Genomic DNA, 24655 nt, shown 5'->3' with positions numbered 1-24655 from the left:
TGTTCTGGAACAGTGTTGTAAATACAACTTAACCACTGATTTCTAGTCGTGTCCTCTTTTGGAACGCTTTCACAACGAAACAGTGTCACACACTCCGGCCTTGAGCGAGCAGAGGCCAGAGGCCTAGAGTGAGGAACGGCCGGCGGGCTTGCGGCAACCACATGTGACGACCCCAGGCTGGACTCCGCTTTGTCCACGGTGAAAGCCGATTCGGCGATCCACAGCGCAAAGTTGATGTATTTGCTCAGCGACCAGCACGGATCAGCTCCAGGCATGATGAAGCAGATATCGTCCTCTTTTGGAAGACCAAACAAAGTAGTTTCGCTTTCACAACGAAACACACAGCGTCTTCACGACATGGCGGCGGCGGCAACAATACTACAGCAAGAATAAAAGTTACGCCTTCTTTCTTTGCGTGAACATTTGGGCGGCGTTATGCAAATCTTCCCACATCATGACGCAGGGTGTGTTAGAACGAGCCGTTTTAGGTAGACGTGGTTGACTCTTAACTTTTATAAAGAATATCTCTTTGGATTTGAGACTTTAGTCTTTGCAACTTTACAGATCGGCGACGACCATGATTCCATACCCAGTCTTTGTCTCTTTGTTTATTTTGAATACATGCCCTATAGCGGCGAAAATTACATTTTGTGCCTTTAACTCTTTCAGGGAGAATGTTCTTTGAAATCGACAAGGCATTTGACAAACCCATCTGTGAGGCGCACTTAAATCAGAAGTATTTCAACGGAATTGGAAACTATCTTCGAGCAGAGATTTTGTTCAGGTAACTCACTTTCTAATGTTTTCCAGATTTCAATTACTAGATATGCACCGGTTGACTAGCAATCAATTGGAATCAGACGTTTTTTGCTCCTAACATGCATTTGGCAACTGTCTATTTTGTTTGTTTGTTTTATTTTGGCCAATCTATGTCATTTCCCAAAATTGCAAGATGTCATGTCTGAAAAGTTAAAGTTAATTGTGAAGGAAGTATGAAGACATTCAGCACAACAAATTAAATTTTGTGTAGGATTGTCATTTCATTTTATGATAAAATTACTTTGACATAATTAGATTTTAAACAAAACTGCTGTTGCACCTTTGTTTTACTCATTACATAAATTGATTGCATAACATATTTTAAATTTAAATTACTTAAATTACTATTTAATACTACAAAGTTGAAGTCAAACCATTCAGTTTTTTTTGTTGCTCAAATTTAAAACAACAAAAACAACTTCTGAAGTTATATTGCATTTCTTGTTCATATACTTTCATTCTTTTTTGTCTGTTGCTTAAAGGAAAAACGTTTGCAGTCGCTATCGCAATCAGTTCAATTTGCTTGTTAAAAAAACATGAACATTGCATTTCTAAATTAACATGTATCTCAACTTTAAGAATAAAATCCCATTGTTTAGTTGAAAAATCCGCCATTATTTTACTCAATTGTACATGAAACCCTTGAACTTTTCCTTTCTTTGATGGCCTACTGTCACGTCAGTCTAAATATTAATAACAAATATTCCGGCATTAGGTGCCAAACCTCGCAAAATCAAGTGGAAAAGGCAGAAAGATGATCCCGATTACACTGATTCAAAAGTGAGATGCTGGTACTTTGCATTTCTGACACTTGGGTTCATGAACAGATGCAGAAAGTTAATTGTGAAGGAAGTATGAAGACATTCAGCACAACAAATTAAATTTTGTGTAGGATTGTCATTTCATTTTATGATAAAATTACTTTGACATAATTAGATTTTAAACAAAACTGCTGTTGCACCTTTGTTTTACTCATTACATAAATTGATTGCATAACATATTTTAAATTTAAATGACTTAAATTACTATTTAATACTACAAAGTTGAAGTCAAACCATTCAGTTTTTTTTGTTGCTCAAATTTAAAACAACAAAAACAACTTCTGAAGTTATATTGCATTTCTTGTTCATATACTTTAATTCTTTTTTGTCTGTTGCTTAAAGGAAAAACGTTTGCAGTCGCTATCGCAATCAGTTCAATTTGCTTGTTAAAAAAACATGAACATTGCATTTCTAAATTAACATGTATCTCAACTTTAAGAATAAAATCCTATTGTTTAGTTGAAAAATCCGCCATTATTTTACTCAATTGTACATGAAACCCTTGAACTTTTCCTCTCTTTGATGGCCTACTGTCACGTCAGTCTAAATATTAATAACAAATATTCCGGCATTAGGTGCCAAACCTCGCAAAATCAAGTGGAAAAGGCAGAAAGATGATCCCGATTACACTGATTCAAAAGTGAGATGCTGGTACTTTGCATTTCTGACACTTGGGTTCATGAACAGATGCAAGAACTTTAAACAACATCTGCTTCACTCTAGAAAGCCAGAAAGACACGCGCTGACAGCACAGCAAAAGAAAAACCTGCTAAGAAAAAAAGACAACATAAAGGTAAAGAAAGAAAATGCAACCTCCAAAACACAAAATGCTTCAAAAAGACAGAAAAAAAAGCACGAAAAGTATCAATGCAGAACCTGCAGATAAGAACACACGCCGAGAACACAAGGAAAGAGAAGCTCAAAAGGTCATAATCTCACATTTACCTTTTATATGGCTACTTGCAGTAACATTAGTATTCAGATCCTGATTACATTGCAATGTTGTCCTTTTTTAAGTTCCTCCAAAAGCTGGAACTAACACAATCAAAGGCCAACATGTGGAGGAAGTGATTAAAACCAAAAGAAATTCTGTAACCTGCAGGAAAAGCGCAACAAAAGGTAAAAAAATGCAGTCTTTTAGTACAGAGGCCGACTGTGCTCAGTCAGTTGTTGTGTCTTATGTTAATCACTCTCTGGATTCTATTGTAGTAAAGTCACAGCAGAAAAGAAGTGGCACAAGACGAGGCCGTTCCAAATGATGTCACTCAGACTAAATTATCGGAAGAGGCGAAGTCAGCAAGCTACTGTAATGGACCATCCAGACTTTTTATATTCAGTACTGATTTTTTTATCCTTTTTTTAAGTAGATAAGAAATATATGTATGCAATCAAATATATAAATATGTGTATTTTTGTTGTGTAATATGCCTGCGTGTGGCCTTATCTTCTTTTACTTCTAGTGTTTAATCAACCATCTTAACTACTTTTTCCCTAAGATTTCACTAACAAAGAGTTGGAGAAAAAAGAACCAAGTAATCCATTTTATTTAAATGTTTTTTTTACAAAAAAGTTTAAAAGTGAAAACTTGAATGAATATCATAAACCACAATTTTCCAAAGTGACAGCAGCTACTTAGGGAAAACAAGTGATTCAAGTGCCTGCATCATAATCGATATGCAATTAAATAGATCACTTTATAATTAAGAGGAGAGATCTGATCTGAAAGGGTTTGAATGTTAAGGATATTCCAGAGGTGGTCTTTGACACAGGGATAATGGAATCAGGACGCTCCAGGAGATCACAACTGTAAAGACAGTAGGCTATGAGAATAGTGTTCTTGACAATTCAGCAAGAGAACATTGGTATTGATTGATAACTCACTGCCATGCTTTATGCAGTGGAAGGGAAGTTGACAAAGTCGTAGTCACGCTGCTTCCGTGAGACTCATAGAGGCGAATAAGAAGGGCATTCTCTCTGCTTTCCGCCTGGGAGAAAAAGGAAACAGTGTTTGTGCTGAACACAGTGGGCAAAATCTGTTAGAAGAGGTCACCGACATTTCATGAATGGGCACCTGTTTTACGGTCTCCAGGATGACAGCAGGGGAGTTTACAGAGAACGCACTCCAGGGTTCAGAAATGACGCCATGAAAGACATGGAGCGGAAAGTTCAGGTTGTAGGCGTACTGGATAACTAAAGCATCCTGGAAGGGACCTTTACAAATGCATTGATTTTATTCATGGTTGTCTGAAAATGATTTATAATATTTTTTTAATTCAAGATGTACCAACCTGTGTGTGGCATCAAGGCGTAGGTAAAATTATGATGACCCATATCTGCATTGACATCTGGTGCTTTTGGAGCCCGCAATCTGTGGAAAAAAAAGGTGATGTTAGTCAAATCATAACACATTTTAATGACCTGACTGTACTTATGTTAGAAAGATATTGCCGTGTTTGTTCTTTCTGCGTGGGTAGCTTACAAAGATAAGGTCATGATGTTTTCATGGATTGAGTAGCCATATTTTGAGTCATTAAGAAGAGCCACACCAAAGCCATGCTCAGACAGATCAGCCCATTTGTGTCCCCACACCTATTATTTAAAACATAAGTTCAAACATTATGTAAAGTTCTCCAAAAGAACATAAAACCACAGATGTTATGAGGAGACGTGGCTGAGAAAACCATGGGAAAAACTGCAGTATTTAACATGGGGGTGTTGGGAAGCAAAGTCTTTCGAATTAAAAGAGCTAATTGTCCTATTGGTGAGGACATTGTCTTGTCTTTCTGGCCTAGAATGTGCATGGGCATTCATTGGACCAACTAAAAAAAAATGCAGTTTTTATCCTGATTTGAGCTAAAGAATCAAGGTTTACCATATGATTTTTTTTCTGATTTTATTGGTGGACAAGTTACTGAAATGTACACTTGGCAAAAGAGTCCCAAAAAGAGAGTATTTGTGGACTTTGGTGACTTGTAGCCTTAGCTATACTCAATTTTACAGACCATAGGGCAGGGCTGAGCAACTCTAGCTCTCAAAGTCCACTGTCTTGATTAGGACTTGATTAGAGTTGGAGCTAAACTCTGCAGGGCAGTTGACCTTGAGAGCCAGAGTTGCCCAACCCTGCTGCAAGGTGTCCCATTTTTCATTTTATGTTTTTTTAAAGGACTCTTTTGCCACACCCACAATAGTGAGGACACAGTAGACTACTACTACAAAGTTACCAGCATGTGGAAGCTTGAGGAGAACTGCAATGGTTGAGGGTGGCATTTCGGATAGGACCAGTTTTGGAGGTTTCCATTCAGGAAGATAGGGGCTATATATCTGTGACCTGAAAATAGTTGACCATGATGTTTCGAAGGATGGCCATTGAGTAAAAAGGATTAAACCAAGTACACTACCTCAAAGCGAGCCCAGTCCCAGGAGGTGTTTCTATGTGTGGGCCTCTGCAAGTGTCCAAACTGAATCTCATATGTAGCATTTGGGCTGCGCACCTGTACAGGGAACTCCACCTTCAGAAACTTATGTGACTCTTCCCAGTCCACCTGGAAACAAGGTATCCATTACGCTTCACTGAGTTTCTTGAGCAATCGGTTGATTAAATATCAAGCATAAGATGTATTTGCTACCTGGGTGTTGAATTTGACATAGGGGCAACAAGCATCCAGAACAATCTCCTGTCTAATAGTGCTTTTTCCGCTAATCCTTAGCGAGAAGGAGACGCTGCCCTGATGTGTCCCTGATCTCACCACCTTGGCGGGCTCAATGACCTCAATTACAGGCTTCCTGGGAAAGAAGAGTTATTGCCATTAAGATTGTGACATTAACTTGGGTTCATACAGAGTTCAAAGCTGGATTCATACAGGTTCAGACTCTGATCCCACCTACTGCAGTGACAAGAAACAATCTCACCTTGTCTGAAGGTGGTAGTCCATCACATCCCAGGCATCCCAATACAGAGGCACATCATCAAACAAAGTAAACTGGTTCCCGAGGCAACCCTCGAAAATAGTTTCCCTGGAGTCATAACATAGTTTCTTGCGGTAAGTACTGTAAAAGTACTCTAAGCAGCCTTATAAGATTTTGCACTTTTCTTGAAGGCCCTATATTATGACTCACCTGTTTGTTTGAAGTAAAAGCAAGGACATCAAACGACCCGTTTGGTCTATTGTGGCCTTCAAAAGGCCATTCTCCATCATAATGGTCCCATCCACCTGTATCACAAAGGGCACCCACTGAATGACGAAAATGTGTGGGTCGAAGAAAAATATGGAGAATTTGGAAAATTTCCAAGGGAATCAAGTACCATCATTGTGACAGAAACAGAATCCTTAGGCTCTGCCGTCTCTGTGACTTGAGCTACTCCCACGCTAGGTACTTTCACCAAGGCTGCAGAAACAGGTAGGGACCATAATAGGAGATGTGGTTAATGAAATCTTACCCTATCATTAGATGATACCCTATTATGAGTAGAAGATAGCTTCGAGGTTCACCCAAAATAAGGTCATCTGAACAATGTTGTGTTTTGTCTGTGGAAAGCACCTAATCTTGTTTGAGGGTCATCCGCTGGCAGTGATATGACTTCAGTTCTCTCCCAAGGTAACGTATTCAACACAGCCATGCTGGATCCTGCACCCTTCCCAGGAGTGGATCCCAGTGAATCACAAGCAGCAAGAAGAAGTCTTGACCCTGTGGTGCGTATCTCTGAAAATATGAAGTTCATTAGGTCATCTGATGATGCAGTCCATTAGGCATACCACAGGCACAGGAAGTGGAGTTAATTTGTCATCTTTTACTCATCTGTTATACATATGCACTATATTTCAAGTCTTCTCAAGCCATACAACTTTAGCTATGCTTCCTTCCAAAGTTGCATAGGAGCAAAAATTAGAAGTTGTTGCAATCAGGGAAGCCATTGTCGCTATTTTTTCTACATAATAAATTACTTGCGCCTCAGAGCATGCAGACAAAATTAAATAATTTTTGGTCCATTTGTTAGTCCAGTGATCTTTTGAAGGGCATATGTTTTTTTTTTTTTTTAGTTTTTGTATTTTAAGATTTTATGCACAGATGGATAAATTTGCTAGTAGTTAGTAGTAAAGATGAACAGTTCATTATATAAGTTCTTATTCCTCCACCATAGCTCTCAAATCTTGTTTAAGTACTCAAATATGCACGTGAGGATACATTACACTAGTTTTGCTGTCAGTGATACCGAGTGCCTCTGGCTCTCATGAGTCTAAAATTTGAGTGTGCAGAAGTGTACACACTTTTAATGACTTACATTTCAATATACTGCCCACACAATGCTATCAAATGACATTAGAAGGCTTGGAATACAATGGGGGAATTGTATGGACTACTTTTTGGTATACTTTTATGAGATTAATTCAGAGGTGGAACAACATGAGGGTGAGTAATACAAAAACTGAATTATAAACTATTCATTTAATACTATTTATTCTTCTAAAATCAATGGTTAGAAGAAAATATGCAGACAGTAGTACAGGTTTACCGTCATAGTACTTTAAAGCATCCTCAACAACCATCTCAATACAGCTGCCAGGAATCACATCGTGAAACTGATTGAGTAGAAGTAATCTAAAATAAAAACACAGTCACTTAAGATCTTAGCTATGCTCTTCTCACCAGGATCTTTGATGCATTAGTACTTGCCTCCACAGCTCTTGAAGTTTGCATGCTGGGTATTTGAAGCTATCTGTTTTACACAAGGCCAGACAACTAGCCACCTCAACGTCATGAAGCAGAGCTTCACATTGGCGGTTTCCCAATTTTATCTACAAAGAAATTAATTAAATTAATTAAAAGGGGGCATTTCATAGCCTTGTTCGTTAAAATAGTCCAATTTAAACAATCTAACAAAAAGTTACCATGCAAAAATGATCATTCAGAAATTGACAGTGTTGACGTTGGAACACTAGGCATATTAACAAATGATCACTCCCTTTATATAGCTGATGAATAATGTTATGAACTATGCCTTTAAGTGGGTTAGCCAGTCATAACTGAGGTAATTTACGCACTCTTAAAGGTACAGTAACCAAAAACAGCCTGCTTATGTCAGAGAAATGGAAAATGGTAATGTGAAGCAAAATTAAATGCTTTAAAGGGGTCCTATTATGCTCTTTTACAAAGTCTTGATTTTGTTTTGGGGGTGTACTAGAACAGGCTCTCATACTAGGTTGTTCGAAAAACACATTCTTTTTCACATATTTTACATTATTACAACACCTCTCTCCCCAGTCTGGCATGAACGGTTCGAATAGTTCCTGAATCAAATGAAGGCCCGCCTTCTGAAATACAAAATGTGCTGTGATTGGTTAGCCGAGCCACTGTGTGTTGTGATTGGCAGCACTCGGCGCCTGGTCGGGAAATGTCATGTCCCTTACCATAGCCGCCTGCGAGCTTCAGTGTAAATATTGCGTCAAAATCAAATCAATTTGAGCGCGATTTAAACCCGGATGATTGTAACCACTCTAAATTCATCTGCCTTGGGAAAACTAGCGCGTCACCGACATAGTGATAACACTCGCTGCCTTCTCTAGTGCAGTTCAACCAGGTCTCGTCCCATTCATCGATATTTGTGATATCACAAATCCCGGAAAATATGCGTTGTAGTCCAAACGAGTCGTTCGTTGTAGTTTTTGAAAAGTGATTTCTGTTAAATAAAATATCTCCTTTTGAAGTGGACTTTGAGCTTTGTAACTTTGCAGATCTTTTTTATGCTCAAACAGCAACATTACAGACTATCTAAAGTTGAAAAAGCATAATATGACCCCTTTAAATGCAAAATCGTTATCTATTTTATCAAATCTTGCACTGAATAATGAAAATTAATGCAGATGCAAGTTCACTAATTTAATCAGTTATGATGTGCACTATATTGGGTTTTGAGAGACAGAAACACACCTTTGCTTGTGTAGTGTATGTGCCATTATGTAGCTCAAGAAAGAGCTCGCCAACCCACGTACACAGGAGGGATGAGTCCGATTCCAGCTGAGAGAACAGGACATCAGGACTTGACATCTGAACTCTGGATGACACAATCACGATAATCTCAAATCATTACTAAATAAAGATGACTGATTCTGGTAATTACTCTTCATTGACGTCATGCATTTGTGCCACAGTCTTTTTTATTTATTTATATATTGTCTAAACAGTAGGAAATTAATGTTTTTGTGATACACCCTCAGACAGATGTAAAGGAAACTGACTTTGGCAGGCAATCAGTGTCCCGGACACGCTGTAGACGGTCCAGCATTAGCTGTGTGGGGCCACCGCCCCCGTCTCCAAAACCGAATAAAAACCCGCTGTGATTGGCTCGTCCCTTGTCTTTATTGTTCTTCACAGTGTTGATTAGCTGTGTTGAGCCAAAGAAAGGAGAAATGAGATGGGCGTTCATTAGAGGGAGCTCTCAAATGATGTGTCACATGATGACACACTTACATCTTCCACTTTACCCTTCATCTCATAGGAGTTACCCGGAGGGAAGTGAGTGAGAACATGCGTCCCATCAACACCTTCCCAAAAGAATGTGTTATGCTGGTGGAAAGAGGATTTATGGGCTTTTAAACATCAAAACAACCATAATAAGTGGTTTTTACATGTATAGATGTGGTAGGTACATACCGGAAATGTGTTAACAAGGTTCCAACTTATCTTTTGAGTAAGAAAACGAGAGATCCCACATCCTTTCATGATCTGAGGCAGCTGTGCTGAGTAGCCAAATGTGTCTGGCAGCCAGAACTATGCGAGATAACAGTAGAAAGTGATTTAGTAATGGAAACGTGTGTGTTTTGTTTTAAAACAGTGACTAGCATAATATATGAATTTGTAGAATCTGAGTATGTATTATTAAATCTGATTATACATATAATCAGATTACATAATATGTAATCAGATTCTACAAACTAAATACTTGTAATTAGATTACAGTTACTACCGTATTTACTGATTACATATTATTCACACAGTGGCAATAAATTATTCATTATTCATGTTTGCAAAGTCTTTCAGTTTTGTGGAATTGCACACACCAGCCACTAGTCAAGTGGCTATAATTATACAGAAAATAGAGAGGCCACCGAGTAATTGATTGGATTTGCAGAAATCATTTAACTTTTAAGAGTTTTTTTGTTTTCAACATTGGAATACTGCATATTTAATCAACTTCTGATCCACACATTTGAATTATATTTGAATTATTACTCCGTGAGTCATTCGACCATGTATTCCTAGAAGGCATTAGAGGTCTTTTGTCTTCCCATCACATTAAAAATACACAAGTTATTGTTCTAATATATTTATATAAAGTACCTCCTGAGATTTAAAGGGGTCATATAATGCGATTTCAAGTTTTCCTTTCTCTTTGGAGAGTTACAAGCTGATTGTGCATAGATAAGATCCCTGAAGTTGCAAAGACTAAAGTCTCAAAACCAAAGAGATATTCTTTATCAAAGTTAAGACACTGCCAAGCCCCCCTAAAACGGCTCGTTCTAACACGCCCCCACATATCTACCTCACTATGTGGAAATATTTGCATAATGCCGCCCAAATGTGCATGGTTTCAGTAACCGCAGTTAGTGTTGAAGCAGCCATGTCAGGGAGACGCTGTGTGTTTCAGTGCGAAAGCAAAAGCACTTTATTTGGCCTTCCGAAAGTAGATGCATTTAGGAATCTTTAAGATTACTTACAACAGAACAGCAATGCATTTTATGGACGACCGTTTCGTGAACCTAGGAGAGGAGGTCATTCTGACTTTGCTATGACAATCTGGTGCTTCTGAATCAGCTACTGTTTTGTTATTAGTTTAAGTATTTGCTATTGACTGTTCAAATGGGGAGTTTTGCGCATCGTGTGTGTGTGTGTGTGTGTGCGCGCGAGCGCGAGAGAGAGAGAGAGAGAGAGAGAGGGTCACATCACAGTGGAGTCAGCTGTCTTAACCGTGGCCTGTATACTGCAAACACATGCAACTTCATCACTGTGTCTGTCACGTGACTCTGTTCCCCTTTCGGGCTCTGTCTTTACATTTATTTTGAAAGATGAAGCTCGCGATTATGGTAAGGGGCGTTACATTTCCGACGAGTGCTTGTGGTGTTCGGCCAATCACAATGCACTGGGTCAGCTGGCCAATCAGAGCAGACTGCGCTTGTCGGAAGGAGGGACTTTGTAGAAAACGAAGCGTTTGAGAGAGGCGGGGCATAGAGGACCTACAATAATGTACAGTATTTGAAAAATAATGTGTTTTTTGAACATTAAAGCATGTCAACATATTCTGTTAAACCAAATACACAAAATAATGATCTTTAAAAAGCATCATATGACCCCTTTAATTAATATTTCATGAATTTAACAACACGTTTGCATCGTCAGGGTTCATGCTCACATGACATGCAGGTAAACAACATATTCTGTCTTATTCAGTTCAAAGGTAATAAAAAATTAGTCAAATTATAATATCCAAAATGTGTAATGTAATAACAGATGACAATTACATCTGTTCCACATTCTTTTAGAAGTTTGACTAATTAAGATTTATTTTCTGTCATTGTACTCCGTTTCTTTATCTCTTCTCAAGGCCCATCTGTGGGTTGTGTCTGACAGATATACAGCTTCACGTTCCCTCCTTTCTGGTTCTCAAGACCTCCTCAGCTTTGGCGGAGAGAAGATTTGCACTGTTTTTCTTTCTTAATCTGTACTTTCCCAGTAAACTGCAGATTTTATTAAAGAGAATCCAAGACCTGGTCGACTGTGCCCATGAGTCACTGCACTCACCTGCATCAACACTGATAACGAAGTAGAAAAAATATACGAACTGTATTGTGTCAAGGTGACGGAATGTATTTTTTTTTTAGACAAATTGAGATACCTCTTTACAGTAATGTGCAAATTCATCCTTGAAGAAATTCTGGCCGTGTAGAAACTGTCTTACCATGGATTCCCCAGACGGCAAATTGCCATCCTAATAGAAAGAAACGGAACAAATCAGCTTGTTAAAGAGATTTGAATGAGTTCTGAACAGAATGAGGTGAAGAAACGTGCGCAAATATTTTCATCCTACCATTTCCACCCACGTGCCTCCGACCGGAATAAACTGGCCTTTCTGCACAAATTGCTTGATCTCTGAGAACAGATTTGGGTACCAGCTCTTCACCCACTGGAACTGCTGTGCCTGAACATACACGTTTGTTTTTCTATCATGATGAGCATCTCATTGACGTCTATTGCTTTGTACTGAGCTAATGCTATTTTTTTATGCCTTAACCTAACCTAAAAAAAATGTACATGTGAATTAACACAATATTTTGTACGTTTATTAAGCATTTTCCATTGGCTTACGGCCACGGTGAAGGGGATTCTTTCTCACTGTGCCTAAAAAGAAATAAAATCTGTAAGCATGGTCAGAAACTTACTTGTGAGCATGTAAAGACAAACTCTGGGTTATTCTCCATCAGTTTGATCACAGTGACCCAGCTGCGAGCACACTTCCTGATGGTCTCTTCATAAGGCCACAGCCAAGCTGAGGAGGGTACGAGTAAAAAGGTAATATTGTAAAATATTATTACAATTTAAAATAGCTGGTTTCTATTTTAATATATTTTAAAATTTAATTTATTCCAGTGATGCAAAGCTGAATTTTCAGCATCATTACTCCAGTCTTAAGTGTCACATGATTCTCCAGAAATCATTCTAATATGCAGATTAACATTTTTGAGGACACACGTGATTATTACCCGAGTCAATATGGCAGTGACCCATGGCATGTACCACATGTTGACTCTCCCCATTTTTCTGGGCAAAAAACTTCTGGGCTAGACTTCGAGCAGCAGCAAATGAACTGGGATTGGCTGGATCGCACAGGTTCACCATCTCATTGGCTGTAAACAAGGCCTGGAATCCGCGCTGCTCTCCTTCTAGTATCTGTCCAAAAATAAACCTGTCAATTAAGTGTCTATTAAGGATGTACATTTTTGATTCCCTGCTCACTTTAACATCATAGTGTGACAATACCTTGACAATATCCACAAGCATCTCAAAGTCAGTGAGAAGCTCTCTGACGTCTCGATTGAAAACAACAAGCTCGGCCTTCTGGAGAGTGAACTTCCTGTTTGGGTCGGGGGCGGCGATCATGGAACCTTTCCCGGCTCCAAAAAGTCCATTACATGCAAGTTCCACATATAGGGTAATGCTGAAAATTGAGATTAAAACATGAAGACTGAACCAAATGTATATCAATTCGGGCTACACTATTAGATTTCCACGTACCCATGAGGTTCACTGTCCTTCAAGCACTCGGTCAGAACATAACTGGTCTTCTCACCTTCTTTGGTCAAACCCTAAAAAATAATTCACATTGAATGCACTCTTAAACATTCGGCAACTCACTCATGAGATCCTAATCCGGGCCTAGGTCTCCTGACCTGGACTGGTTGTTGATCCCGCCACACCATTCCCTCTCCATCGCTCTCCCATCTCAGGTGGACCTCCTTCCCTCTCCAGGCCTCAGGGATCTTCAAGACCACTTTGAACCAGCACGTCCACCATCTGTGAAACATTCACAGGTAATACCATACACTATTATATACAGTTTGTTAGACAGTAAACCATTTAACTTACGCAACTTACGTGGGCCCGAACGTGTCACCAACTTTACAAGGCTGAAAGTTTAGCTGGATGGCCTCTGAATAAAGAATACGCTTCTCTGACAGCAACACAGAGATGGATTCAAGTGGATGAATGTCTCCAAACAGTCTGCAGGGAATGAGAGTGTTTAAATCACAACAGAACAAACCATCAACAAGAGTAAACAAGGTCAAAGGTCTTTTATTAATCTTCAAGGACTCGTTTACAAGAAATAACTACTAAATAATAATTATTTAAAGACATGTAGAGTATAATTAGTAGGTTTTACCTAAAAAACGTCCAGTGAATTTGCATAAACACGAATAAATAAATACCTAACATTAGTATGCGTAGAAAGAAACAGTGTAACTAACGTTACATAAAAGAGCTCTGGCTTACCTTCCTCTAAGATTGCAGTCTGTGAAATATATATCAGAGATAAACTTCTCTGCTCGCTCCAGTAGAGTCCGTCTGTTTTTCAGTACGGGTTGGTGGTACATGATTAAAAACTAACGTAGTTATGAATAAACAGATCAGCTGCAGACGCGTCTCTGCACTTGTACCCGGAAGTACATTGACAATAACAATCAGCTGTAAATGCCGCGTGCTTCGGTTAATGAACACTAGAGAACGCCATTGCATTATTTTTACACCATCCAAAATATAGCACCATGACCTTCAGTCACTTTTGTGTTTTTATTCACTTTTATGTTCAAAAGTACACGGTCTTCTGCTTCTATAAATTTAATATGACTGTTTTTGCTACTTTACATCACAATAAAGTATTTGAAAAGACGCAGCTTGTGGAGACTTACTGATTATTTTAGACTTCAAGTATGAAATTAGTTGAGTTTTTGTGATGCAATCACACAATTCATTTCTGGCATAACATCATTAGATGCTTTGGAGTTTAACTCCTAACCTGTAACTCTTAAGAACTTGTTTTCTTGTTTGTCCGAATGTTTTTATTGTATTTCCAAATTGTGTTTTGGTTTTCTTAGTATGCGAAAAGTTTAAAAATATGAATTATTGTTATTTGTGACACATAAATGCCATGAGATTATATTTATAGTCTAATTTATTATATATAATCAGATATTACTTTATGTACTTTGCAAATGAAGTTTGCCGACTAAACTAATTTCAGTGCCAAAGTATATAAAATGTAAAAATTTAGTCAAAATTTAGCACATTATTTTTCATACATTAGTAGTAATAAAAAGATTTAAGTTTTATACACAACAATTCACATAATAAAAACATACTATAGCCTACAAAAACATAAACAAATAAAATAAAAATACTAATAAATATTATATAAAATAAAATATATAAAATAATACAAAAAATACTATAATTTGTGCTTTTGTCAGGTCAATTTAATGGCATCACAAACAAAACAACATCACAACACAAAGACTGACTGCACCAAAACAATTTTTAAGACACAAAATGAGGAAAAATATAATGAAAAATAATACTTCAAAATTCCCAGTGCTCATCACAAATATATGCAGTGTACAACAAACATGCAAAATAAATCAAAATCACATTCTGTCTGCCTTCTATTAGCATTTTCCATTGGAGGAGAGTATTTCAATATATTTTAACTATTCAGCGACTGCTGGATTTTTATATATATATTTTTTTTGCTTAATGTCATTCAGAATTCACAGCTTCAAGATCTCCAAAGTCAAATCATATGATCTTTGCACACTCATAAGTTTTCTCATTATTTTGCCATTAGCTCTCATGCTACACAACTCAAACGCCCAAGAAATCAACTTCCCTGTGGAGTCGAACTCAAATCAAACAGCTACTCAAGATCGTTGATCACTTGGAAATGACGAGCAGGTGAAGGTGGATGTTGAAAATCTAAAAAAAGCTAATCACTCGAGTCGTTATGCAGTCTGGGAAAGCCTGAGCATTCCGGTACATTATATTTGTACGGTTTACAGGGTTTGCATGGGCGTTTAGTCTCATGATTGCTCAGGCAACGAGAGGTCAAAGGTCAACCTACACGCAAGCTGAGGAACAATAGGCCAGTTCTGTGGTGTGTTCAGTGGGAACCGAGAGCACGGCTCTGCAAGTACCCTTTCATTACTCTAATCGGTCCAACAGTACAATAGTAAATACAGGGTGGGGACATCATAACTACCCATCTCAGGCCGCCACATATCCATGCTGAACCAGAACATCCTCGTTGCTTCGGGCAGAAGCTGCATTTTCCCATCACGTCTGCCTGGCAATGCACAGAGAGATGTCACAAGCCGGTGGACAGCAAAGGAAAGTCACCCTGGCAGATTACTGTATGATGGTTCCTGCTTCACAAAGCACCGGGGGTTTGATGTCGACTGGTGGGTTTTACAAATGTGGTGAATTACATACTGTATGAAAATGACATATTTTTACTCTCCTTTCGTGTCATCATAGGGTTTTCGGATCCTGTTGGATTAGAATGTGGTTGAAGAAGAACATACCTCAAATAGTCAGAGTTCCTTGAACATTTTTGACCTAAATATTGCATGCAACCAGATGGTTTCTTAGCGACTAGGCCCGTGAACCAAGGACAGAAACATGAATGACGGAAAAGTGGATTGACTGCAAGTATAATTTGCTCAGGTTTCATCAGATATTGAGAGGTTATACTTTGGAGATGTTTTCTTCTTTCTCAGCCAGCTTATACCCATTGGTTTTCTCTTTTTGTTCTTCAGTGTTAGATCTAATGAAAAGAACAGAAGATGGGCAGTTTATTGTGGAAACTTGTAGAACAATAAAATTGGAAAACTTGCATTAAAGGTGGGGTAAGCGATTTCTGGTAGCCAATGTTGACATTTGAAATCACCAAAACAAACACGCCCCTACCCCAAAAGGGTCTCGCCCCTATTTTGATAGCTCCGCCCCACACATACGTACGCAACCCAGGCAACCATTAGTTCTGTGAAACAAAGCAAAACCAATGTTACACCGTGTCTACACCGGACGCGAGTGGTGCGGCGCGAGAACTCATTATTATCAGTGATGCTGTCTACACCATAGATGTATATACAGTACATATCTATGGTCTACACTGGATGCGGCACGACGCTGCTGCTGCATTCTATTTATGACGTATTGACACAAATTTCAAAATTGACACAAATCACAAATTTCCGTTTTCAACGGTCGCTTTGTCGAGTCCAGTGTACTAGACAGAATTTAACTGTTGCGGCGCAGACACGGTGTTACTCACCTATCAAGAAAAAACAAAGCAACACTGGCGTCCGATCGCAGGCCTTCCGCTCCTTGAGTTCTCTCCAGCGCTGGAAAGCTGATCCGATATTTACACGGGTCCTACTTCTTGCCTTATTTTGTTCCGCAGACGTTTCCCCCTTTGTTTTTTATCCGCCATCTATCTTTCTGCCGCTCGGCTCGGCTAATGTCTTGTGATGTGCACTGAACGTTCTCTCCTCCACATCATGAGTAGACACGCCCCTTACTGCTGATTGGCTACAAGTTTGTTTTGCTACTGGCCCAAATCAGTTTTCTAAAGCCGGGAACACACTGTGCGATTTTTAAAAAGTCCTTTAGGATTGTACTTGTCAGACTGTACGAACATGTTGATCATGTCACACTGTGGGATCTCAGTTGTCATTAATGTCAGACTGTACGACAGTCAAGCTGCATTAAAAACGGGTGCGCGCAAGAAAACATGTCCAGAGTTTTACCTTATCAACCCACACACATTCAGTGACTGCGAGCTGCATTGCACGCGGGGCTGTAATGTTGGCTATTATTAAAAGTATATGAATGGCAGCAATACCGGCGTATTTAAGAAGAATAGTGCAAGCAGCACTAAACACCCACATGAAAACAGCGGCGCAACTGGTGTTTATCATAGCAAAGGCAACATATCATATTAATTCCGTGAGCGGAGGACGAGAGCGCCTGAGTTTATGTGCTTATAAGAAATCTCTAGCATTAATTCTGATCATAGCTTGTCTTGAAAAACAAAGACAGTTTGACGTTCGTCGTAGGAGAAGTCGCACTGCAGGACTGTGCGCCAAATCTTCTGACACTGCCAGAAGTTCGTCGGAGGTAAAATTTGATCAAAGACTACAGATTTTAGCCTAGGATTATAGGAATCTTTTAGGATTTTTAAAATTTGTCTTAGACAACCAAATCGTGGCCAAAATCGCACACTGTGAGCCGGGCTTAAAGCGTTTTTAAAAAATCGTTTACCCCACCTTTAAGGTGTTGTCGCATTAGTAAAATTTCACAGACAGAAAGATTGTCAATAGCTTATGGATGCACAAAGCACCACTTAACAGAAGTCATTTTCAAACCAAGCAGCTTTCTCGTAGTCAGCGTGACCAACTTCAACACGAGCAAAATTTTGCTGGGAACTTTTTTGATCTCACCTCAAAATCCTGATCATGCAGATTCCATTAAAATAGTAAATGTGACTGCACCTTTAGCATAATGAAGACTACTAATAAATCAATGTGGGAATACAGCTGTCAGATCCTTTACTCTGTTAGAACAAACACCATGTTCATGTAGTTAGATAAGAGATGGGGAAAAAAACAAACAAACATTTCAACCAACTCATTTCTATTGAAGATGACTTCTCCAACTGGTGTGTGCCTGAAGCTCCCTAAATGAATGCTGATCAGTTCTGATGGGATCTTTATAGTGCCGTTACACAACATTGTACTCTTTTATGACACATGGCATGTGATCTTCACAAATTGTGAATAAATAATTTATAATTCACTCAGTTTGTTTGGCTTCAAAATAAATGAACATATACATTCATATAAGAGACAAGAATTTCATTAGACATAGTTTTTTGACAATTCACTATGGTGAGGAGTTCACTGCAATGGTTTCCAAAAGTCCTTCCTCACATATTTTTTCTTTAAAAAACTCTTTGTACTTTTAAAATATCTAACAAGACTAAGGGATAAAGTATGCGGTACACTCACAGACATGTTTGCAAGGAAAATGAGTTCATTGTCTTTGCGCAAAAGATTCTGTTTGGTGCAGTCACATTATAGTTGTATAGTAGTATATATACACATTATATACTTTGGCAAAATTTTGCAGGGAAAAAAGGTCTATTGTCAATAGTGTTGCAATGTATGAAGCACAGCACACACAAAAATCATAGCAAATTTGCATGAATAAAATAAGGTGCTGTCATATATTGAAATTTTGCGGGCAAAAAGGTCCATTGTCTATTGTCAACAGTTTAGCGATATATGAAACACAGTCACTCTCAAACCAAGCAGTTTTCTGTTGGTCAGTGCGGCAGAATCTAGTGACCAACTTTATACCCGTTTTGAAATCTGCATGGGGAAATCTCTTGTCCTCAAGTAAAATTCCTGATCGCACTTATTCCTATTAAAATGACTAAATTTTGATCTTTAAAACATTGCAAAAAAAACAACAACAAAAAAAACTGTTAATGTGACCACATCTTTATTTCATTTTGGGGTGAATTTAACACTTACCTTTTTCTCAAAAGACACCAAACTAGTGTAATGATCAGTAGCAGTCCTAGCATGGAGGCCACTATTATTGTTGCTAGAATACCTGAAAGGAGAATTAACCTGATAATTAACAGTATGTTTAATTATTTAAAGAGTTGGTTTAATGCAGCATGTCTTGTAATTGTTTTGTATGACTTTGTAAATATTATGTTTACAAAGTGCCATTTTTGTAATATAATTGTAAACATTTGATCAAATAATACGATCATAACCTGGTTTAAAATGACTTTTAAGCATCAAATGAAAGTCAGTGACATTAAAGTCAACATGAAATGGTATTTGCAACCCATTTTATTTCCACAATGTGATTGATTTTAGAGTGAAACAAGATATTCAACAGGGGAAAAAATTACAGGACTTGATCTTATCCATTGGGAATTGTTTGAATTATGAAAAGTGGTTGTTGGCAAAGGAAGTAAAGTTTTTTAATATATATTTTTTTGCATTAATGTTCACTTATGAATCATGCATATGAATTTGTGAAGAAAGTTTTGGGTAAATTCTGATTTCATGTTGACTTGACAAAGTTAAAAATAACTCCTCAAATAAGCCCAGATTAGCTTCTTTGGTTAGCAGTTCTCAGTATGATTAGCAGTCATTTCACACTAATGTTACACAACCGACATAATGCACAAAAATGGCTATGATTATTCATGTGGTGACAAAACCCAGTGGTGTCAAATGAGTCACGCATGCACACATATAGGGCGCAGTGGTTTAAAGTAAAGATATCTGTCAGGCACTGCTGAACTACAATTAGAACTTAACCATAGATACGTCAAAGATAAAGTCCTAAAGTCATGCTAAGTGCACAAACATGCCCTCTCCATATGTTCAATCTTATGTCAACAGCAATTATGTTGTGACCAAAGACAGTGGTGACGCAACACTGCAGCTACGAGTCACTGCATGGCCACCAGCTCATTGCCTGTGAGTGTCATAACATAAGACGTCACGTCTGTTAGCCAGAAGTGAGGAAGTGTCTGACATCACAAACACACACACACATGCACAGACTGTTTTACTATAACATACCCCAGCTCATCCAAGTAAAGTCTCCTTAGAGAAAAGAAAAGAAATCTATGAATTGAGAGGAAGGTTTTATGAATATATTGCACATACAAATGTGACCCTGGACCACAAAACCAGTCATAAGGGTCAATTTTTCGAAATTGAGATTTATACATCATGAATTTATACATCAAGCTGAATAAATAAGCTTTCCATTGATTTATGGTTTGTTAGGATAGGACAGTATTTGGCCGAGATACAACTATTTGAAAATCTGGAATCTGAGTGTGCAAAAAAAATCTAAATATTGAAAAATTCACCTTTAAAGTTGTCCAAATGAAGTTCTTAGCAATGCATATTACTAATCAAAAATTAAGTTTTAATATATTGACAGTAGGAAACTTACAAAATATCTTCATGGAACATGATCTTTACTTAATATCCTAATGATTTTTGGCATAAAAGAAAAATCAATCATTTTGACCCATATAATGTATTTTTGGCTATTGCTACAAATATACCCCATCGACTTGAGACTGGTTTTGTGGTCCAGGGTCACAAATGATGTGGGACTATCAAGAAGAAAAAAAAAACACACAAGATATATTAAAGAGCGTTTTAACAGTTTTTGTTCATACACTGAAAGTCAGTGGGGTCCAAAACAACACTGGACCCCATCGACTTTCTTTGTTGGGACAAAAAATATTTTCTGTGCTCAGTAGAAGAAATAAAGTCAAACAGGTTTAGTATGACATGAAGGTAAATAAATAGAATAAGCAGATCTTTGGATAAGATCAGAAAATGTACTACTGTGAATCATACAAGCTCCAAATATTCTGATTAATGTAAAACTTTTAACTCGATACAAATAGAAATAGAAATATAAACAAACGGTTTCTTAATATTCAGACATCACTTCTGAACACCATTTAGAATATAAACAGGGACATGTTTGTCCTTTACAAGTGGAAAAAGTGATACATTTTTAATTGCCGTTATGCTTTTATTTTACAATCCATGATCTTGACATTTCACAAAGAATTATATAGACCAAAATCTGAGTCAGTGTCCAAAAAAAGAGTTATGCCGTCTGCTGTCTCTCTGGGTTCAGATCACATCCCCCCCCCAAAAAAAACAGTACCACACAGCGTTCGAAAATGTGAGCATGTTAAAATGCTTTAAGTGCTGATTTTGTTCCTTTGTCCCTTTGTCAATTTGCACTTGACTCTTTTCGACCACAGAATACAATTACTGCAATATACAGCTCAACTTTTCCCAATAAAATGTAAAAATATGTTTTGTCTTCTGTCTTTTTGTGCATTGAATATCATAATTAAGATTGTTTGAACCGTATTCTCCCACAAAAACCTCACTAATTCTTAAAACAGACTAGCTTTTAGTCTAGACTAATCATTAGATAGTTAATCTGGATCCTGAAGGCTGGTAATTTTGGGGTCCTGTCAACATCCATCTAGCAAATGTTGTCTAACATACTGTCCAGTTCTGTCCAGTTCGGAAATTAACTGCAAACTTTTCATAACCAGCAGCGTAACATATCATGGACATTATTTGCTCAACAAGTCATTTCATCTACTGCAAAAGCAAAACTAGTCTCAGAGACAGTGTTAGAGGGGTACCATCAAACTAAATAAATATCATTCAAATGACGTGCTAGCCTTAGGAGCGGAGTTGACTAAATAATTGTGCGTGACAGCGTACTGCAGAAATTTAGGCTCTCAGGGAGGTTTGCGGCCCTCACTGGGTCTAATCTTCCCATTCAACACGTTGAGGTCTATGATAAGTCAAGGCCGAGTTGAAGTCCTTTGGGATTGTGGCTTGAGGATGCCCTATGGTGGTTTTCATGTTTGGGTTTCTATGCTGGTTGATTTGCCTTCTCACCTTCTTCAGCATGGCTTCAGCCAGTGATTGTTCGAGCTCGGCAGCCTCATCTCGAGATCTTCCTTGTATGAGTTTTCTTATGGTCTGAAGGTCTAGATCAGACCGGCAGTGCAAGTAACTCCTGAGGTTCAACTCCGGAAAAACGACCTCTCTCAGAGCCACAACCATCAGACCCTTTGCATGGTATCTCTCGAGCTGATGCACGACATTCTCCTCCAGGGATACAAAACACATCCCTTTACCCGTATCAAATGCTTCCATATACCATGTTATAGTTGTGTTCTTCCCAACAGATAAGGAGTAGCCAGAATTGCTTGGCACCTTGTTCTTTGACCACTGCTGTTTCTGAGTTGCTTGGCTCCAGTGTCCCTGCTTTTTGGTCTTCTTCAACTTCTTATCATTTCCCGATTGGGGACTCAACTTTGGCAGAAGTTGTCCCTCGTCAGCCAAGTCCGCAAGGTCACCCACCAGAAGCTTCTGGATGACTTGCTTCCTCTGAAAGGGGGACGCCGCTGAAAGAATACCGTGCAGTCCTGCACCAGACACAATGTAGAGAGGTGTTCAAGCTTAGATTTGCAACGAAGGACTGCTAGGGTAAAGCTTGACTAGAGCAGGGGCTAGAAGGAAAACTGACCTTTCTTCTCCATAATTCAGGAAACATTGCCATGCAATAAAGAATGCAGCAAGAAGCAGTAGACTGAGATATCGATGGATTGAGCCTTCATGCTAGGATGTTAGCAAACAGCAAGACTGAAGTAGATCACAAGCCTCCGGTGATGACAGCAAACCCAGACTTCTCTCATAGCAACAAAATGCCTGACATTTAGAAACAAACTCTGTGGTGCACCAACTCTAAAACCAGGTTTAGAGGGAACGATTTATGTCAGTTGAAGCATCTAATTTAAAGCCCAGCATTTGTTTTGAAGGAGCCTGCAGTAGCAAAGGTCTTTCATTGAGGAAAAAAGGTAACAGTGCATAAACGGAGGCCTTACACAGTTGTTGAAAGAAAGACAAAGCCAACTTGAAAGCTCATATTCCTATCAATTCTTTGATAGGAAACCATGGCAATTCTGTTCAAGCATTGCAGCAGATATTTAAGCACTTCAGGTTTAGCCCTTCATTAGGTTTCCTGGCCATATTATACACAATCAAACAGCAAACTAGACTCAACTTACCATCCTTGAAGGAAACCAGTACCACTCTGTTATCTGCGAGTTGTGGTTTCCGGTAATTTCCATGAAGTGGCACAGTAGCAGACTCTTGGGCATAGGAGGCGTACAGAGCTGTGGCCAATGCCAAAAACTGTAAAAACACAACAGTAACATTTCTACACACAATATGGACAGCAGAGACTATTGCCTCAAGAGTTGCAAGTCACACACAAAGTGTCAAGGTTTGGCTAGTTAGCTGTCTGCAGTTCTGACAACTCTCTGAGTTTAACATGGTAATATACATGGCAGTCCTGGTGAAATAGATCTGTTATCCTGCTGCTGCTGCGGCAGAGCAAGTACCGAGACTTGCTACTGCCAATACATCCACATACATGCTGCTGTGAGCATGTAGGAAATACTGCTGCTGCCCATAATGAAATAACCCCCATATACAGTGGGGAAAAAAAGTATTTAGTCAGCCACCAATTGTGCAAGTTCTCCCACTTAAAAAGACATGAAATCATCCCGTCGCAGATCTATACAGGTGGAGCTGGGGAAGGTGGAGGGTTTCTGAAGCATGCTGCAATGGCTACAGCAAGCACTAGCCAAGTATCTGAATGTTGAGCAGCAAGCTCATTGCCTGCTGATATGAAAAGAAACCAATCAGCTGCACCATGTGAACAATGATGTCATTACATCAGATTGAGCTAGAACTTATTGGCCTTTGGATTTATGCCATTTCTACATGTACTACATCTATTGACAACCATTCAAAAGTAGCCATGTATTCTGATGAAATAAACTTTTTTTTCCAAGCAACATGTGAATCATGTCTCCTGCTAATGGATAGATTAGCCTGAGGTATTATAGACCTACTTGGACATACTAACAAGCTCATTATCTTGCAGTGCAGATGAAGAGTATATTTAATAACAGTTGCCCGATTTGATTTCTACTAAACCACCTTTTCTGGAAAGCAAAGCATCACCGTTGACATATAAAGTACCTATTTTTGTGAAATACCTGTTTTCGTGAAATGGTAACCGGTCTCCTGAACACGGTCCATAGCACACTGGGATAGCAGGGCGGTGTGGTCAGAGAACCATCGTAGCGGTAATACTTATCCAAATGTGCTGGTAGCAGCGTTCGGATGTTAAATGCTGGGACCTGTATTTTCTGATCTGTCAGTTCACAGATTAGCAATAGGAGAGTGTTAGCATACTTGTGCACATCTCAATCACAGATATTTGAAACTATATGAAAGTAATGTACCTCTGTACTTTATGCCATTCATGTATCTGAAGAATTTTTCGAAAGCAGGGTTGAACTCTCCAATCTAAATGATATAAAACACAGACTGATTAGAAAATAAGAGTTATGCTGGGGAAAATTTGTTGATGTGACTTTCAAGCACTGATTACAATAACTTATTACAGGGACAATCACCATAAAGTATCGAGAGTTGAATGCCTTGCGGTGATGGCTCATTGCTTAGTTCTTGTGGGAATCAAACCAGGAACCTTCCGAGCACCAACCCTGAGCCTTAACCACTACACCACATCAAGTTGAGGTCTGGACTCACCTCAATGAAAACTCCCAGCACAGCCAGTCCATCATGCTTGTCCACTGCCATTGAGATGTTGGGGTATTTGTCAGAATTAAAGTGTACTACATGCATCTGGATACAACAGAAAAGGCTTGCTTCAATGAGGACTCATAAGTAAATCTATCTATCTATCTATCTATCTATCTATCTATCTATCTATCTATCTATCTA

At 38.6% G+C, this 24655-nt stretch overlaps 2 protein-coding genes and 1 pseudogene across 3 annotated transcripts in view; 1 reads left to right on the top strand and 2 right to left on the bottom strand.

Annotated features, from left to right (window-relative positions):
• LOC107573427 (endonuclease 8-like 1) overlaps window positions 1-2966 on the top strand; it is a 5778-nt pseudogene extending 2812 nt beyond the window's left edge.
• A 250-nt stretch (window positions 2967-3216) lies between these two features.
• LOC107573414 (mannosidase, alpha, class 2C, member 1) lies at window positions 3217-13957 on the bottom strand. 2 transcript variants are annotated; one of them, XM_016259853.1, is made up of 26 exons: window positions 13683-13957; window positions 13287-13412; window positions 13082-13205; window positions 12927-12997; window positions 12672-12849; window positions 12395-12581; window positions 12074-12180; window positions 11722-11832; window positions 11530-11622; window positions 9291-9407; window positions 9108-9203; window positions 8876-9021; window positions 8568-8691; window positions 7314-7435; window positions 7153-7238; window positions 6180-6341; window positions 5944-6026; window positions 5757-5851; window positions 5550-5654; window positions 5267-5423; window positions 5039-5182; window positions 4120-4229; window positions 3929-4008; window positions 3712-3851; window positions 3522-3625; window positions 3217-3444 (listed from the first exon to the last, which is right to left on the bottom strand). In XM_016259853.1, the coding sequence occupies exons 1-26, from the start codon at window positions 13781-13783 to the stop codon at window positions 3330-3332; spliced, it is 3084 nt and encodes a 1027-aa protein (XP_016115339.1). In that variant the 5' UTR covers window positions 13784-13957; the 3' UTR covers window positions 3217-3329. The 2 variants fall into 2 exon arrangements, 1 of the variants encoding a protein (XP_016115339.1); XR_001607503.1 differs by lacking the exons at window positions 3217-3444; window positions 3522-3625; window positions 3712-3851; window positions 3929-4008 and adding an exon at window positions 4862-4968 and having other exon boundaries at window positions 4154-4229.
• A 7514-nt stretch (window positions 13958-21471) lies between these two features.
• Window positions 21472-24655, bottom strand: part of LOC107573368 (carbonic anhydrase 12-like) — a 13164-nt gene continuing 9980 nt past the window's right edge. Inside the window, exons 5-9 of the mRNA XM_016259806.1 lie at window positions 24461-24556; window positions 24151-24214; window positions 23902-24059; window positions 22903-23029; window positions 21472-22260 (exon numbers count right to left, since the gene is read on the bottom strand). Of these exons, the coding sequence (XP_016115292.1) occupies window positions 21593-22260; window positions 22903-23029; window positions 23902-24059; window positions 24151-24214; window positions 24461-24556 (1113 nt within the window). The 3' untranslated portion in view covers window positions 21472-21592. The remainder of the gene's footprint in view (window positions 22261-22902; window positions 23030-23901; window positions 24060-24150; window positions 24215-24460; window positions 24557-24655) is intronic.

The sequence above is a fragment of the Sinocyclocheilus grahami genome, unplaced genomic scaffold (assembly GCF_001515645.1).
Source record: "Sinocyclocheilus grahami isolate Dianchi unplaced genomic scaffold, SAMN03320097.WGS_v1.1 scaffold31.1, whole genome shotgun sequence".
Classification (NCBI taxonomy): Eukaryota; Metazoa; Chordata; class Actinopteri; order Cypriniformes; family Cyprinidae; genus Sinocyclocheilus; species Sinocyclocheilus grahami.
The sequence above is the reverse complement of the archived record's forward strand: the minus strand, read 5'-3'. Positions and strand labels throughout refer to the sequence as shown.